Raw genomic sequence first — 18,299 nt, 5'->3', positions numbered from 1 at the left:
AGTGTTTCTCGCCTATAATCCCAACACTTTGGGAACCCGAGGTGGGAGGATCGCCTGAGGCCAGGAGTTTGAGACCAGCCTAAGCAACATAGTGAGACCACCATCTCTACAAAAAATAAAAACTAATTAGCTGGTTGTGGTGGTGCACACCTATAGTTCCAACTCCTTGGGGTGCTGAGGCCAGAGGACCATTTGAGCCCAGGAGGTTGAGGAGGCTGCAGTGAGCCATGATCACACCACTGCCCTCCAGCCTGGGCAACAGCAAGACCCTGTCTCAAAATAAATAAATTTATAACTTCATGTTTGTTGTTGTTGTTTTTAACTGTAGCATTGTGTCAGAGTTTTGTAGTCAATTTAATAGTATTTTGAGATTTTCCTTTAAGACTCTTGAGTTTGAGCTATCAATGTTCCCAAGAGCCCCCCAAGTCCTGCGTGGACCTGGCTCTGTAGAGGCTTGTGATTCTTCTTCTTACAAAAAAGGCAATTTTTTTCTTGCTTGGAAATAACTTATTTTGTAAGTAGCTGTTAAAGAATGGAGAAAGCTACTATATGAGTGTATTTTAAGACATAAGAACAGTCATTCCAAGGTAATGACAGAATTTTATGTTCCTTAGAAGCTGATCCTTGTAATATTTTCCCAATGTACCTTTTTCCTCTTCTATTTTTGCATCCTCATGAGATTTAAGAAGTATACCACAATAAATCCTAAATATTTTCAGAATAGTTGAAAAACTAGGAGAGTTCATATGTTTACCAAAATTTTCATAAATAATCTTCAGGTAGCAGAACTGTCAAGCTGTTTGGGATTTGAAAATTGCTTTTGATCAGTACTGCAAGATAGACTTAGGACCTTTTAAAACAACTGAATAATAATCTGGTCAGTATCCATTGAGCAAAAATTGAATTGTTTTGGAAAAGTATGTGAAGCTTTTAAAATTTATCATGAGCAATTCTAACTGTGCGTATGGTATATTGAAAAGAGAATACTTCTTGTAGTCAGAGCTGAGTTTGGAATCCTAGCTCCTCTAATATTTTTGGATATGTGACCAAGGGCAGTTCCTGAGTGTCACCAATCTTCAATTTCCTCAGTGGGACATAGGAACAATAATATTTATCTTGCCTGACTTTTGTGAGGATTATAAATAACGAATGTAAATACAAGCCTTTAATAATATATTCATTATATATTTTGTATATATTTAGGACGTACTCAAAAGTCGAAATTATTATTTACTTGATTCCCATGCTTCTATATAGTAGGGAATTCATTCATATGTTCAAGAACTTTTTGTAAGAACTATTCATTGAAAGGCTACAATATGATAGGAATAAGACTAACTTCTAAGGATATTGTAGTAAGAAAAACAGAAAATCTGCTGTCATGGAGCATGCATTCTAGTAAAGGAAGACAGACAGTCTGTAAATAACCAAGTAGATGATCATTTTATTGTAGTAAATGTTATGGAAAACAATCTGAGTGATGGAGGAAGGGCAGATTTTGGACATAAAGTCAAAGAACTCCTCATTCACTGAACCTGCATGACAAGAAAAATGAGCCATACAGAATCAAAGTCAGAGGAAACATCTAGTGCACTTTGTTCAGGAATCAGAGGGAAGAGCAGCATGTTTGGAGCCAGGTGAAGAAACTGAACTTGTGACCAGATTGGAGAAGTCAATGAGGCCAGAAAGGTGAGAAAGGCCTGCTGATGTACTTTCTAGGTCATGGCAGTGGTTTGAATTTTACCCTAAACACAAAGCTACTAGGGAGTTTCAAGCATGGGTGGATTGTGATGTAATGTGTATCTTACAAAGATTACTGCCTCCTATATAAAGAATAGGTATACAGTTATAAAACCAAAACAAGGAGGCTGATCAGGAAGCTATTGGATTAATCCACAGGCAAGAAACATGATAGCTTGAGCTAAGATGGTAACAGTGGAGACAGAAAGCACTAAACAGATTTTAGATACCTTGGGTGATAAAGACAACAAGAGTTGGCTATAAAGTATGAGAGAAAGAGAGGAATTAAGGAATGACCCCTAGAGTTTGTGTTTGAACAAGTGAGTTACAGACCAAGAGAGGTATAAGGCTTTTTTAGTGTGGATAGGGGAAGTCAAGGGATGGGAAGCAAGAATTTGGCTTGGTACATGGTATGTTTGAGGTCCTAATTAAAAAGTTTAGTGGAGACAAGTAGCAGTTGGATATATGAGTTTAAAGCATGGTATAGATGTGAGGGCTGAAGATATAAATGAGAAAGTCATCATAAAGTAGTTAGCAATTGTGGCCATTTAGAGTCATCTCCAGTTAACTTTTACCAAAGGATAGTAGAGTTCTAAGGACAGCATTAAAGATAAGGGAAAAACTCATAGAACTAGAAGAAATTTAAGAGGCCAATATTGTCATTGGTAAGGATTCTTTAACAGAAAACCTACATACTTTAATATTTCATACCCCATATATTCAAAATTGAGAAAATTGAGTAGTTACAGGATTCACAGTGTGTTGACTTTTAACCTTAGACTTACTCCCATGGCCACAAGATGGCTACACGGTCTCAAAGTATTGTGTCCTCACATTATAATACATAGAGGCAAGCCTATGGAAGTGGTCCCTGTCGTGTGTGTGTGTGTGTGTGTGTGTGTGTGTGTGTGTGTGTGTGTTTTAAGAATAAGGAATACTTTCCCAGAAGCTCCCCTGTAGGCTTCCATACATGTCTTATCCAGAATCAGTTCATGTCTCCAATAGGGTCTACCATGATAATGATAGACAACACATTTGAAAGAAACTAATGCATTTAACCAGGTTATTTATATGGAATTTACATTGCAGTGAAACTTCATTGCTATAACTTGGACTATTTACTAAATAATTACTATTGTATTTATTTATATTAAGGAATACTGATATTTACCATTTATGTATACAGAGTTCCTCAATTAAAAATCACATCCACTTGAGTATGTGCGTGTCTGCACATTTCCATATATAAAAGAAAAACAAAAATTAAACACCATTTCAAGAAGGTGAATTAAATTACTTTTAATTTCTCTTCCAATTCCAGTAGTCAGTATTTCTAAAAATCAAAGTTACAAAGATAAAAATGCTTTGTATTTGTAAGAATATGGCCTGCTTTCTTTTAAGCAACTATATGCCTAAAAAGGCCTTAAGTCAATTTAATAAACTATATTTGTCTAATTTATGTACCAAATCATTATTTAGTCTTCTAAATAATGGTCCTACCTAGATCTATATTGGTCCTACCTAGATTCCCAATATTGTTTTCATATCAGTTGGACGATCATGCTAACATTATTGCTTTATTCAGAGAGAAAGAGCATTAGTTTACATTCTCTACAATGACAGCATCTTGCAGACTATGGAGTAACTCTGGGAAGAACTTCAGTTAAAAATGCTAATCAAATGCCCGTGGTGTGACTTGGAGGAATTATTTAATTAATAGCCTTTTCCTAGTTACTACTTAGGAACAAATGTCTTTAAATGTAATCATTCACCCAATTTATTTACTCTTGCTGTCTATGAATAATACAATTATATTGTAATACAAACAGTTGAATTGCAAGATCAAGAAATTAGTGACATAGGTAGAATTGGCTTCTATTTAATAACATGATGATGGTTATCTAGCTAAAAACAAAAACAAAACAAACAAACAAAAAAATGTTTTTGAAGAGGATCCTTACTATCTGTAGGTACCTATCTTCACTACAGCGGTATGTCATTAATCATTAAAACCTGTCGTAAAGTTAAGCCTAGAGAGAGGAAAGAATAGACTTTATTGTGCTTTCTATGGGCCAGGATTTGTGCTAAGCTCCTCACATTTTATTTTATCTAATAATTTTAGTCATCAAAAATAGTTATTGCCATTTTATAGATGAGAAAACGAGGTTCTAAAAGTTTAAGTGATTTCTTCAAAGTATTTTTGGGTAGTGTAGGTATCACAGTTAGGATATGAATCTAGGTTTGCCAGTCACTGACAACAAAGCCGAAATTTCCTCCACTACACAATTGCATAGAAGAAACAGAACAAATACGAAGTATGTCAGAAGTAACCAGCCATGAGCACTGTGTAGTGCTAGAACCAGAAAAGCAGAATTCCCAACCTTTCTGTGGTATTTTCCACTACTTTGCTCTTTCTCACTGGGCTTTGGCTGACTTACCCTTCCCACTGTTCCCTTTACTTAGAATATTCTTCCCTCCATTGTTTGCTTGACCAACTCTTTCTTATCCTTCATGTCTCAACGTATTAATCATTTTTTGGAGAGTAGGAGACTTTGCTGAAATTTTTAGATCCTTCTACTAATAGTCACATAGAAGTATGTTTTTCTTTCATTGAATGTGTCATAATTGCAATGATACAGTTACTTGAGTGATCAATTGTTTTAGTCAGATTGTAAACATAAGGCAGGGATGTGTCTGTCATACACAATTTTTTTTTTTTTTTTAGCAATTAGCACAGTGCCTGACACATAGCTAGCTAGTTGATGTTCAATCAGGGAGGAATATATATCAGGAATGAATATATAGCATGTTGGAGATCTGTTTTCAAGTAAGACATTTTAAAATTTTATTGTATAAAATAATTTTGTCCTTATATTTTATAGCCTATATTATGAAATATTGGGAAACACTTTATACTTATAGAGTAGCTAATAGGTAATAGAAACCATCGTCTAAATGAATGCATTTTCAGACAAACTTTATAAGTAATTTGATACTTGCAAAGTGGCCTGTTTTGTGAATCATTTAAGTACATACCAGTGGTGGTTTTCATTATGGTAACAGTTCAAAAGAGTTTTAAACATTTGATCATTCTTTAATAAAAGCAAAGTAGCTAAGACATAACCAGTAAATCCAAGATGTGGAAATAGTGAAAATAGGGACATTATTTTTGACACTGATAATAAAGTGCCACTATTGAGGAATTTTTTTGTGTGAAATTTTCTAAAATCGTATTTTAAATTTTTCTTGAAGCAAATTCAACTTCTTTTTAATCCATGAAAAATTAATGTGCCATAGGAGATGTGTTACTAAGATGTCTAATGAGCTGTTAAGTTTCAATAAAACTGTGAAGATTAATGGGTTCACTCTGGGGAAAATAAAATTCCATTTGAAATAAGGATATTTGAGGCAACTTAATCTGTTCACTTGGTAGTAAAGTTTTAGAAATTCACTTTCTACACTTAAGTTTATTTCCAAAGCATATAGTCCTTGATGTTGAGTTTACGTTAAAAGAGCAGTATAAGTTACATTGAGAAGTATTTGTTTTAAAGATTCACAACACTCGCCTTTGGCCACGAGGAAGGGTATATTATTTTGATATCATAACTGAACTCTGTAGCATAGTAATCATAAAAATACTGTCCTTATATATTGTCATGGTTCAGTTATCTTTATCACCTCCATGTATACCTGATGCACTTTATTATATACTTTCTTCATTGCACTGCGATTATTTGCATGCCTCTCTACCACACTGGAGCACGAGATCCTCTAGGCAATAAAACATCTCATTCATATTTTTCTGCAACACCTTGCTTAGTATCTGGCACACAATCATTGTTCAATAAATTTTTGAGGGAGGAAGAAAGGAAGGATTCTAGGAATCCTTCTTGAAGTGACTTCAAGAGTTAGTATCATTTTAAAAAGACAAAATATCTAACATGAGTCAAAGGACTTAATATATCCCAAACTCTTCTAAAATGAGAACATTATTTGATCAATACAATAAAGTCTGTCAATGGGTTACCAAAAAAAAAAAAAGTGTTGATTGCCAAACATTTTTACTTTATTTTGACATTTTATTCTTAATTCAGTCCACCCTAGATCAAATGATGCTTCTAATGATGCTCCTATGGAGAAATTTCTTAAGTACCTCTTTTTCCCTACATAGTAGACATTGTTTTGAAACCCCTGATTAAATGTACTGAGATAAAATGTCAGTATTAATAAGGACATCTACCTCCCAAGGAAACTACAGTTGAAGAAATAAAAACAGATTATATTACATTTTTACCATGTTACAGTTGAATAATTTTCTAATGGTTCTCAAACTGCATGAGTTTAAAAACATGACAATGAATTTCATGTGTTAGACATCACTCAGTGTTAGTGAATGACTGTATGATTCTACTAGCTGACAGTAAATACTCATTTATTGTGTGGAGTCATTATAATGAGCTTTCCATAGCATAGAAATACTGAAACCCCGGTTTCCATAACTCTGATTGCCTCTGCACATTATTTTGGCAGGTAACTTTATAGTACTTGAAATCAAATGTACTTACTTCTAAATCATCTAACAAAAATTAGATGTTTGTCTGTTTTTTTTTGTTGTTGTTGAGATAACTTTAGATTTTAAAAAGTTGTAAAAAAAATGGAGTGTTCTGATATACCCTTTACCCAACTTCTCTTTAGGTTAACATCTTATATAAGCACAGAACAATTCTCAAACCTAAGAAATTAATCTTAATATAATACTGTTAAATAAACTGTAGAATTTATTTGTATTTTACCAGTTTTGCCACTAGTGTTCTTTTTCTGGACCAAGATTCAATCCAGGATCTCCTGTTTCATTTTGTCACTATGTCTCCTCAATCTCTTCCAGTCTGTGGCAGTTCTTTACTTTTTCCTTACCTTTCATGATCTTGACACTTTTGAAGAGTACTCTTCAGTTATTTTGTAGAATGTCCCACAATTTGGGTTTGCTTAATATTTTCTCATCATTAGACTGAATTTGTGCCTTAATGGGAAGGCTACCATAGATCATAAGTGATGTCGCTTCTCTGTGCATCAGAGCAGGGGAACATAATGTCAGTATACATACTATACATTACTAGTGATGTCAGCCTTGGTCGATCAGTCAAGGTAGTATTTGTCAGCTTTCTCCACTATGAAGTTACTTTTTTTTATTTTGCTTTAACAAAGTAGTTTTAAATCATTTTAGTTTGGAAGACAGTTTGGGGAACTGTTTTATTTTTAAGTCACTAAGCAGTTTTAAAAGTTTGGTGAAGAAATTGATTTCATATTTTTATCAATCTAGTGGTATTTTCATACATACAATGGGGATTTAAATAAGATATCTTAGGACTCTTTCACCTTTAATGTTCTATGACTTGATGTCTCTAAGGAAAAATATAAAGAGAGTAAGAGAGATGTTCCATATATGTCATAGTTGTTTACAGATTAGCCTGAAGTCCATCTATGAATTTGATTGGCTTTTGAAATGAATACCTTGACACCATTCTACTTACGAGGGTATTGTACATTGAGGACATCTTATATTAAACAGTTTCTAAATTTCCTAACTGAAAATCTTTATCTAGACATTTTGTTATTTAGATACTGAGTTGTTTCTTAGTCTCCAAATTGTCATTTTAAACTATTTACAGTTTATCTGGCCTCAGAAGTAATAATATTAAAAGATTTTAAGTATTGGAATATTTAAATCAGGCTATTTTATATCTTAATGCAAATTATAATTTTCACTCTGAATCTTATAAACTTGATACAGTTAAATCAAGTTCTTATGTAGCTAATATTATTTTCCTTAAGAAAATTTGTTACTTTCATTTTTTGAATATCTGTTATTTATTCTAAAGTGATGTTAAGATTGTTACAATGCCATTTATATAAATTCTGTTTGTTTTTGGTTTTTGACATGATATGATCTATAATTTTTTTTTTAAGTTCTGGGATACAGGATGTGCAGGTTTGTTACATAGGTAAACATGTGCCATGGTTTGCCTAGAACATCAAGACTCAGCAAAGGAAATATAAAATTATATTTTTAGCATTTTCTTCTACTTTTTATTGTGATGTCAATTAAAATGGCCAAAGATGATGATTGTTATTTTTCTGTTTATTTCTGAGAGAAAAATGTATATTATGAAATGATTTTCTTAATTTTCAAAGAAAATATTCAAACCAATCATAATAGAGATGATTACCACAATAGAAAAGTGGGCAAAATTAGGAAAACTACATTCTTGACTCTATCAATGTGGGTATCTTGGTTATGAGACTACACTACAGTTTTGCAAGATGTTACTATTGGAGGAAACAGAATAAAAGGTACAAGGGATGTCTGTATTATTTCTTTCAACTGCATGTGCACTACAATGATCTCAAAATTAAAAGTTCAATTTAATTTTTGAAAGTACAGAAAATTTAGGAAAGGCAATTTATAGAAAGAAAAAATTATAATAATAAACAGATGAAAATATATTCCTTTTTATTCAAAACGCAAATAAAAAGGGAATGAGAAACAATTTTCCCCTTCTATCAACTTAATAAAAAAAATTTTCAACTTTTATTTTAGATTCAAGAGGTACATGGGCAGGTTTGTTACATGAGTATATTGTGTGATGCTGAGTTTTGGGGTATGCTTGATCCCATCACCCAGGGAATGACTCTAGTACCCAGTAGTTAGTTTTTCAACCCTTATTCCCTCCTTCCCTCCCCATTCTACTAGTCCCCAGTATCTGTTATTGCCATCTTTATGTCCCTGTGTACCCAGTGTACTCCCACTTATGAATAAGAACATGTGGCGTTTGGTTTTCTGTTCCTAAGTTAATTCATTTAGGCCTCCAGCTGCATCCATGTTGCTGCAAAGGACATGATTTCGTTCTTTTTAAAGGTTGCATAGTATTTCATGGTATATGTGTACATTTTCTTTATCCAGTTCACCATTAATGGGCACCTAGGTTGATTCCATGTCTTCACTATTATGAATAGTGCTGCAATGAACATACAAATGCATGTGTCTTTTTGGTAGAATGATTTGTTTTCTTTTGGATATATACCCAGTAATGGGATTGATGGACCTAATAGTAGTTCTGTTCTTAGATAAAACTCCAAACTACTTTTCACAGTGGCTGAAAAAATTTACATTCCCACCAGCACTGTATAAGCATTCTCTTTTCTCTGCAGCCTTCCCAGCATCATTGTTTTTTGACTTTTTAATAATAGCCATTCTGAGTGGTGTGAGATGGTATCTCGTTGATACCATCTCACACCAGTGAGATACCATCTCAAAAGAGAGATCTTTCTGATTTGCATTTCACTGACAGTTAGTGATGTTGAGCATTTTTTCATATGTTTGTTGGCTGTATGTCTTCTGAGAAGTTCATGTCTTTTGCCCACTTTTTAATTAAGCCATTTGTTTTTTGCTTGTTGAATTAAGTTTCTTATGGATTCTGGATATTTGATCTTTGTCAGATGCATAGTTTGTGAATACTTTCTCCCATTCTGTAGTCTGTCTATTTACTCTGTGTATAGTTTCTTTTGCTGTAGAGATGCTCTTGAGTTTAATTAGGTCCCATTTGTCAATTTTTGGTTTTGTCGCAGTTGCTTTTGAGGACATAGTCATAAATTCTTTCCATAGGCAGATGTCCAGAATGGTGTTTCCTAGGTTTTGCTCTAAGATTCTTATAGTTTGACGTCTTACATTTAAATCTTTAATACATCTTGAGTTAATTTTTGCATATGGTGAAAGATAGGGATTCAGTTTCATTCTTCTGCATATGGCTAGCCAGCTACCAGCACCATTTATTGAATAAAGATAATATGACTTTTTTTTAATGGCAGTATAGAAGTTGGGTAAAACTCAATTTTAGGGTCTGACTAAGCAAAAAAACATTTTTCTCTCAATACAAGTTTTAAGTTTGATACAATGAGCTGAGTGTTGTATTAAATTTTTCATTGTCCAGTGAGAAGGATAAACAAAATGTTGTCATGTCCTATTAAAGAAGGCATTGTTTCCACAATGGCCAATCCTAAACAATTCATGATTATTGCTTATATTAATGAATAAGTAATATACTTGTTTTTTTGTGTGTATGACAAACTTAGTTATTGCTGAGTAATTTCTAGTCATTTATGTCTCTGAAAATTTTAATGGGCCAATCACTGATTTTTATTCAATCTGAAAATCTCCTGAGTATGGAACTGTAATTTGACTAGTGATCTTGCCTATCTTGAACATTTTTAGATATTATTTTTAGATTTTAGATAACATTTTTAGATATTATTTTTGTCTAAATATTTCAAAAGCAGGTAATAACTTTTAGATAAAAATATTATATTTTATTTAAATAAAAATACTATATTTAGATTTCAGATAACATTTTTAGACATTATTTTTGCCTAAATATTTCAAAAGCAGGTAATAACTTTTAAATAAAAAAATTATAAATGAAGGAAGGTTACCAATGTAGGAGCCTCTAATATAGATTTCTAGCATACACTTTCATGCATATTTCCCAGATATTAGTAGTTTACTACCCAAAGGAAAATTTTCTGTTGTCAAGACCATAAGTTCGTCATGGTTATCAAACATACCCACCATAAAAGAATTCACCTGTCAGAAAAGGCTGTTACAATATTCTTAGCCCCTTCAGATTAGCACCGTATCTTAAATATGTCTTTTCTTTTCTTTTTCTTTTCTTTTTTTTTTTTTTTTTTTTTGAGACAGAGTCTTGCTCTGTCTCCCAGGCTGGAGTGCAGTGGCACGATCCCAGCTCACTGCAACCTCCACCTCCCAGGTTCAAGCGATTCTTGTGCCTCAGCCTCCTGAGTAGCTGGGACTACAGGCATGTGCCGTCACACTGGCTAATTTTTTTATATTTTTAGTGGAGACGGGGTTTCTCCATGCTGGCCAGGCCGGTCTCAAACTCCTGACCTCAGATAATCACCCACCTCAGCCTCCTAAAGTGCTGGGATTACAGGTGTGAGCCACGGCGCCTGGCCAGATGTCTTAAACACCTAAAAATATCCATTATAAAAGTTGTAGCTTTTCATGTTTATGGAAGTGTATAAATTTATCAAATTGGGATTGTGCCCATTAAGAGTCTACCCTAACTCATGCTTATCATCCATCATTCATTTCCTTTCCTTTCTTTATCGTATTTTGTCACTGTTATTTTCACTCACTGATCTTCGTTGCCCTTAGTGTAAATGTGCCCTCTTCAGATGGCTATGCCAATCCTTAGGGCCTTTTTTTCCCAGAACAGAGGGAGTCCCTCTTGATCTGAGGTCATACATGGGAAATCCAAAGTTTTTTTTTTTTTTTTTCTTTTCTTTTTTTTGAGATAAGAGTTTTGCTCTTGTCGCCCAGGCTGGAGTGCATTGGTGCAACCTCGGCTCACGATGCAACCTCCACTTCCCGGGTTCAAGTGATTCTCCTGCCTCAGACTCCCGAGTAGCTGGGATTACAGGCACACACCACCACTGCCCCATTTCTTTGCTACGAAAAGCTGCCACAAAGAAGTAAAAAGTTACAGATGGAGCTAAAAACTTACTCTACTCAATCTGCTCCAGAATCATGAATTGGAGAGAGAAGTGATTGCTCAAGAAAAGAAATAGTTATTTATGTATTCTCATACATGAAATTAGAGATTTGTTACTGCCTGTTTTCTATCTTACTTGCTATGTAAAAAATATTTCCTATTAATAAATAACGAATGTAATGTTGTAGTATTAAATAAAAGGAGATCTCTTTGATTATCCTTTGTTTGAATCACTAAATAGAGAAAAAAGGTAAGGTTTTAAAAAAGAGCTGTATTCTACTTAATGATATATGTGTTTGAGCTGAGTTTACTAAGAACATCCCAAGTTACTTTAATTTCATAATATAGCCTTAGAATTTCTAATTAAATATGCAACTTGTGTCATACGAAAAAATTCTTACGCTTTTTACAGTAAATTTAATTAAGCATTTCTTGTAAGTTCATTTCAGTATCTATCATGGCTCACTAAAGTTGGAATTCAGTTGTAAAATGGTATATTAATTGCCTTTTGTATTAAATTAAATAAGAATCTCAAATATGCAAAGTCAGGAAATTTAATTGTGGTCTTCAATTGCTTATTCAATGCTTTGGAAAACTGAATGCAGAAGTATAGGGAAAAAAAGGCCAAAGGTTGTTAAATGTAGCATATCACACACATTTTGCACTTTACTTAATGATCCAAGTGTTTATTACTATGAAGTAAATGCACCATTTAAAGAATTATGGTGAAATTGTAAAACGTTAAAAACTCTAATTAATTTCAGGCTGAAGCATGCAGTGTGCTCATTTTGCCTAAAACATTTTCATTATCGTCAGTATTTTTCCAGTTATTAAGATAAATTTTTTCTTCATTGTGCAGCACTAGCATATTTCTGTATTAAAAACACAGTTTTAAATGCTGTTGAGAGTTATATATCTAGCGTATGTTTTCAAATGAATAAAAGAATGTCGTTTTTTGACCACAGATTGAAACGATGTAGTCTATCTGTTTTTCTACACTTGTTTCTGTAGCTACCAACAGTTAGAACAGGTTGACTGTCTACATGTTTTTTCCCTAAAAGCTATATATGCTTGCACTTTTGAAAGAAACATTATTAAAGTATAGAGATAATTCTGACTATTAATTTGGATCCAGTTATAATAACTGTTGCTTGTCTGGTTAGTAAAAGGAATATTTAAAATCTAAAGAAAATATCATAAGAATATAGAAACATTTTAAGTTAGTGCCTGCCTGCACCGTCTGACCTCATTTTACTGTTGTACCTCCATGTATGTTTGCCTGCTATGAAGAACATATTTGGTAAAATAAAAACACATGACATCTTCTCTTTGTAATCATAGAGTCTTGTAACTCTTACTTATTTCTGGAAATAGTTTATTCATATGGCCAAATTATAAAGGGACTTAGTAAAAGAAAGCTATATTTTCTGATTATGAAAGTAATCTATGCTCACAGTGGGAAAGCAAGAAAATGTGGCAAAGCACAGATAAAATAAAAATCAATAATATCACCATTATGAACATTTTAGGTACTTAGGAATTTGGGGTAGAAGGATGGAAAGCAAACTATTAATTATAGCTGAATATTTCAGTGTAGAGGCTACAGGTGTGTCGCATTTCTTTTCTCGTAAAATCTTTGCCCATACACTTTACTTACTTTATTTGAATTTAGGAAACTTTCATTAAGTAGCCATTTTTACTTTCTGTTTCTTTAATCGTTTTACTTTGAAATAATTTTAAATTTACAGAAAAATTGCAAAAATAGTATAGAAATTTCCCATTTGCCTTTTATCCAGCTTCCTGTGGTGTTGCCATTTTATGTAACCGTAGTACAATTACTGAAAGCAAGACATTAACTTTGAGAGGCTACTACTGACTACTCTACGAACCATTTTAAAATTTTACCAGTTTTCTCACTAATGTCCTTAAAATATATAGTCCAGGATTTCCACTGCATTCAGTCATCATGTCCCAATAGTCTCCTCCAGTCTGTGATATTTCCAAGTCTTGTCATTCGTAACCTTGACTTTTTTTTTTTTTTGAGATGGAGTCTCACTCTATTGCCTAGGCTGGAGTGCAGTGGCACCATCTTGGCTCACTGCAACCTCCACCTCCCGGGTTCAAGCAATTCTCCTGCCTCAGCCTCCCCAGTAGCTGGGACTACAGGCTTGCACCACCACACCCAGCTAATTTTTGTATTTTTAGTAGAGATGGGGTTTCACCATGTTGACCAGGATAGTCTTGGTCTCTTGACCTTGTGATCCGCCTGCCTCGGCCTCCCAAAGTGCTGGGATTACAGGCATGAGCCACCGTGCCCAGCCGACCTTGACATTTTGAAAGCTACTGTTTAATTATATTTTAGGGGGTTTATCTGATGTTTTCTCAGATTAGAATTAGGTTGTACACTGTTGGGAAGGATACCACAAACCAGAGGTGATGTACCCTTTTTAGTACATCGTATCAGGGTGTTAATATATATTATTGGTGATATTAACCTTGACCATTTGGTTAAGGTGGTGTTTGCCATGTTTCTCCATTATAAAGGTCCTTACATCAACATCTATAAAGATACAAAGAAGTAATAGGGAGAGTTGCCCCTTTGTATAATCCTTTTATATAAAGGATTACAAGATTTTAAGAAATCTTTTAAACTTGGGTATCTACAAGGTAAACATAAAGTTATCTGTACTCATAGAGTGTAATTTGTATCCAAGTATTACCTGAGTGATATAAATTCCAGATGCTAAAATAGTTGACCATTGTTAGGAGCTGGTTACCTCCTAAGAGGAAGGAAAAGAATGGATACGTTTTATTAATTGCCATCAATTATTTGAACTATCTTGAGAACGAAATCACATTTATAAATAAAGAAAAACAGAGGTTTTCCTGTATCACAAATTGATAGAGCAAGCTGACTAACATTTAAACAAAATCTTGCAAGTTTTATTTAGTAATAAGATAAATATGGCAGTGTTTTTATTTAATTTCTCTGTTAGAATAACTCAGTCTCATATTGCCACCTGGAGTATCAGCCCATTATTACATGGTCCATCTGTGCCTAGAAATTACCATTCTCACTACAGTTCTGTCAAAGTAAAAAGAGCAAGGCTAAGGAACCAAATTTTGTCATTTGATATTCTAGGTGTTACTGTTAATTGAGTGCACAGTCTTGAAATTTCACATATAACTAGCAGATCTGCAAGGATGTTACAGTCAGTGTGTTTTTTTAGAATATGAATTAACAAGTTTAAACATTAAGAGGTAAGCCTGTCTACTTTCCAGTAGCCTCAAAGGGTACATTTTCTTCACGACTATTTCAGAACACTTCATGAAACAAATGTCAAACTTGTCAGGGCTGTCACTAAAAAAATGATCCGTGTAGCTAGGGTCTTCTTTCATTGGGAAACAAACAGATGTCTTATCTCAGCAGAGAGAAAACAAAAACCCTGCTATATATCAGAAGACATTTTTACTTGCCTATAATATCCAGTAGTAAAGAAATGCTTTGGTATTATGCAGTCATTTATCAATTATATTTTTTTGCTGTCTGAGTCACTTTAAAGATTTTTATTAATCTGGAACTGCATATACAGTTCTTAGAAAAATTGACCTGCAATGTTAAAAACACAAATTAGCACTTCCAAAAAGACTTCCCTAGAGCTTTATTAGATCAAATATTAATGTTTTTATTTGTGATAAAATCTATTACTATTATTTTGGTAATGTTATATTATAGCAATTTTAGTATTATACTCTAGCAATTAGAGTTGAATGCCTTTTTCACCCCTTCATAATCCTTTTCTGCATCTAGGGTACAGCTATCCTTCTGAAAGGAAGAAAGAGATTTGCACTTATTTGTTATATAAATGACTTAACAGCATAAAAGGCAAGATGTTTTAAGACAAATCCTCAGCACAAAGAAAGGTGTGAAACAGTTATGTACCTGTCCTGAATAGCAGGCAGTGTTAAGGCATGCATTTATAAGCTGTACTTTATTACTAAGAAAAATTCAACAACAAAAAGACAAACATTGTATTAAGGAATGTTACTTAACTGGCATATCTATCTATATCTTATCCATATATTAAAACATATTCGAATTAATGGAAGTTGCAAATTTTTATTTCACTGAACAATGTTCCAATAACTTGTATCCATAGTTAAATATGAAAACAAAGTGTATAAGTACCTCCTAGTCCTCAGAGTTATAATTAAGTCTTTACATTTCTATTTTGACTTAGGGCAGCATTGAAGGTTGCTAGAGAAAACTAGATAACCAAGCTTGTTAAATCGGGAAGTCATGTGGTGTAGAAACTTAGTAGACTGTCCGTGTGATAAAGGCTCCATCTTTCTTTTATAAAGGGTATGAGGTTGATAATGGCTATTTTGACTTATGTTGCTTCAAACATTTTTGCTTATTTTTATTTTCAGTGCTGTTATAGTAAGTTAAGATTGCTAGAAGTGTGAGTACTAGCAATCTTAATTTACGATAGTTAAGAACAATATTGTGCTTTTCCAAATTATGTATTAATTCAGGCATACCTTTTATTCATTCATTATTCCACTGTTTCACATGGTTCAGAAAACACTGATTGTACTACAACTATATACTAAGTATGCCCTGTTAGATGGTAGGAATGTCTAAGACACAGAAGATAAAACTTTCCTTTGAGGAACATAAGGACAAATTCAGTGCTACATATCAAAAATGTATTGCCATTGGTACCTGCAGATTTAACACTTTCTAAGTGTCGCTCCTGAAGAAGACAGGGGAAAGTGAAGAGTAAGATTTACTTTTTATTAGAATGTAGTTAAAATGTAATCTCTAGGCTGGGCGCGGTGGCTCATGCCTGTAATCCCAGCACTTTGGGAGGCCGAGGTGGGCAGATCACAAGGTCAGGAGATCGAGACCATCCTGGCTAACATGGTGAAACCGCGTCTCTACTAACAACACACAAAACTTAGCCAGGCGTGGTGGCGGGCGCCTGTAGTCCCAGCTACTCGGGAGGCTGAGGCAGGAGAATGGCTTGAACCCGGGAGGCGGAGCTTGCAGTGAGCCGAGATTGCACCACTGCACTCCAGCCTGGGTGACAGAGTGAGACTCCATCTCAAAATAAATAAATAGATAGATAGATAGATAGATAGATAGATAGATAGATAGATACATCGATACATAGATGCATAGATAGATAAAAATGTAATCTCTAGGAACTTTTGTCTAAAAGTGTAAACCACATGTTCATTAATAAATTTTCACGAGTCAAACTTAACTGAATATATCTATTCACAGGAGATAAAATAGGGAAAAAATGAAATGACACACAGTGGCTATCATACTTGGAAAAATATATTAAAGTTACATTGCCAAAATGATATTCAAAACCCCATTCCTGGTGTTCTATGTATCTATAATGATTCAGATTTGTTGATAATATTGATAATGTCTCTACTTTCCCAGTGTTAACAAAGTGTAAATCACAGATTCTATTGAGTTTAGAGAAACAAAGTATATAAAAAAGCTTTTTTCACCCACCTTAATGATTACTGGCAAGTGTGTAGTTTGTCATAGAAAACAAATATGCATACCTTGGTTTGCTTTTACTTAATAAAGTCAATTCAAAAAGTAAAGCTCAACAATTATTTAATTCAATTATTTGATTTCATCAGATACAGAGATAGAGTGATATGTTTGATGATACTGGTCATTATTACTGTTGTCTAGAAATACTTAAGAAATTGATGTTTATGCTTTAACTCAGAAGAGTATCTTTATGTCAGTTAATAAAAATAGGTAATCTTATATGATAAATCAGAAATACTAGGAAAGCAAGACCATTTTGTACTTGGGTGTTATTGAGGGAACATGTATGATGAGATGGGTTACAAATTGTAAGATGAAATATTTTTCCAGACTCTCATTATTTATACTTTGAAGGTTACCATTTAATACTGAACAGAAAATGCACTTCATTTCTATGAAAGCAGACATTATGATGTCACTTCATCTATTCACCATGTTCCACAGGAACCCGCTATGAATTATGAGGCCACCACTTAGAATCGAAACTGTAGAAGATTGTAAGCATTCTAAGCCTGACATGCACATGTTTCCTATTTTAGACCTCACTGATCTTCAGATAACATATGGTGGTACAAGTAATTGGAAAATTGGCACACCTGTCAAGAAAGTGTACTAGATGGGACAAAAAATGCCATGCTGAAGCACATGAAGTGTCTTAGAAATTATATTTATTGCTTTTTATCAAGCAGTGAAGTAAAAATATCTAGTTCATCCCCTGCAAAGAACACTTTTCAGTGGCAGGTGTTTCCAAAGTAATTTTTAGGGCATTGTTAAAATTGGTTGCTTTTAAAAACATATAGAAAATTTTAATGTGTACTATAAAACAGCACCTACTGCAAATATTTAAATGTTACATAATTTTACCATTTGTGTTTAGGATTACTGAAATCGCAGTAGTTCATAGTTCTACAATACAGTTAAAATGTGTTAAATATAGCTGATAAATGTCCTAAAGTTTATATTTTAATGTTTTCTAAAATTTATTTCACAGGAAGATGAAAATGAAGCTGAAAGAAAAAATATATCTCAGGAACTCAACGTGGAACAGAAAAATCCAAAGAAATAAAAGATTTTCTGTAGCGTTTTTGAAAAGTTTGCAGCTTATGTAATAACAGATAAAATTTCTAATTGTAAAATGTTAAATTGTAAAATCTAATTTGCAAAACGTTCTCAATAAAGTCATTCAAAATGAAATACGAGCTTGTATTTGGAATTCATATATTTTAGAGTAATTTCGACTTTTTTATTTAAAAACTGGATCTTTCAAAGTTCTTAAAAGGAGAAAAATTTTTGACTCAAATTTGAGAACAGAGACAGAATGTTATTTTTTTGTAACCTGTTAACACATTTAAATGACCTAAAAAAAAAAAAAAAAAAAAACTCTCTTGGTCCTTTTTCTCCTTACTAGACTC

At 33.3% G+C, this 18,299-nt stretch overlaps 1 protein-coding gene across 29 annotated transcripts in view; it reads left to right on the top strand.

The window, feature by feature from the left end:
- PHF14 (PHD finger protein 14) overlaps positions 1 to 18,081 on the top strand; it is a 231,232-nt gene extending 213,151 nt beyond the window's left edge. For all 29 annotated transcript variants that reach the window (XR_012432625.1, XR_010585764.2, XR_012432626.1 and 26 more), the window contains one exon: positions 17,879 to 18,081. Coding sequence is in view for 25 of the 29 variants with exons in the window: in XM_074035430.1 (XP_073891531.1) it covers positions 17,879 to 17,953 (75 nt within the window). In the remaining 4 variants the exon portion in view is untranslated. The remainder of the gene's footprint in view (positions 1 to 17,878) is intronic.
- The last annotated feature ends 218 nt before the right edge of the window (positions 18,082 to 18,299 follow it).

Source organism: Macaca fascicularis, chromosome 3 (genome assembly GCF_037993035.2).
Source record: "Macaca fascicularis isolate 582-1 chromosome 3, T2T-MFA8v1.1".
Lineage (NCBI taxonomy): Eukaryota > Metazoa > Chordata > Mammalia > Primates > Cercopithecidae > Macaca > Macaca fascicularis.
Note: the sequence above shows the minus strand (reverse complement) of the source record. Positions and strands in the feature narration are given on the sequence as shown.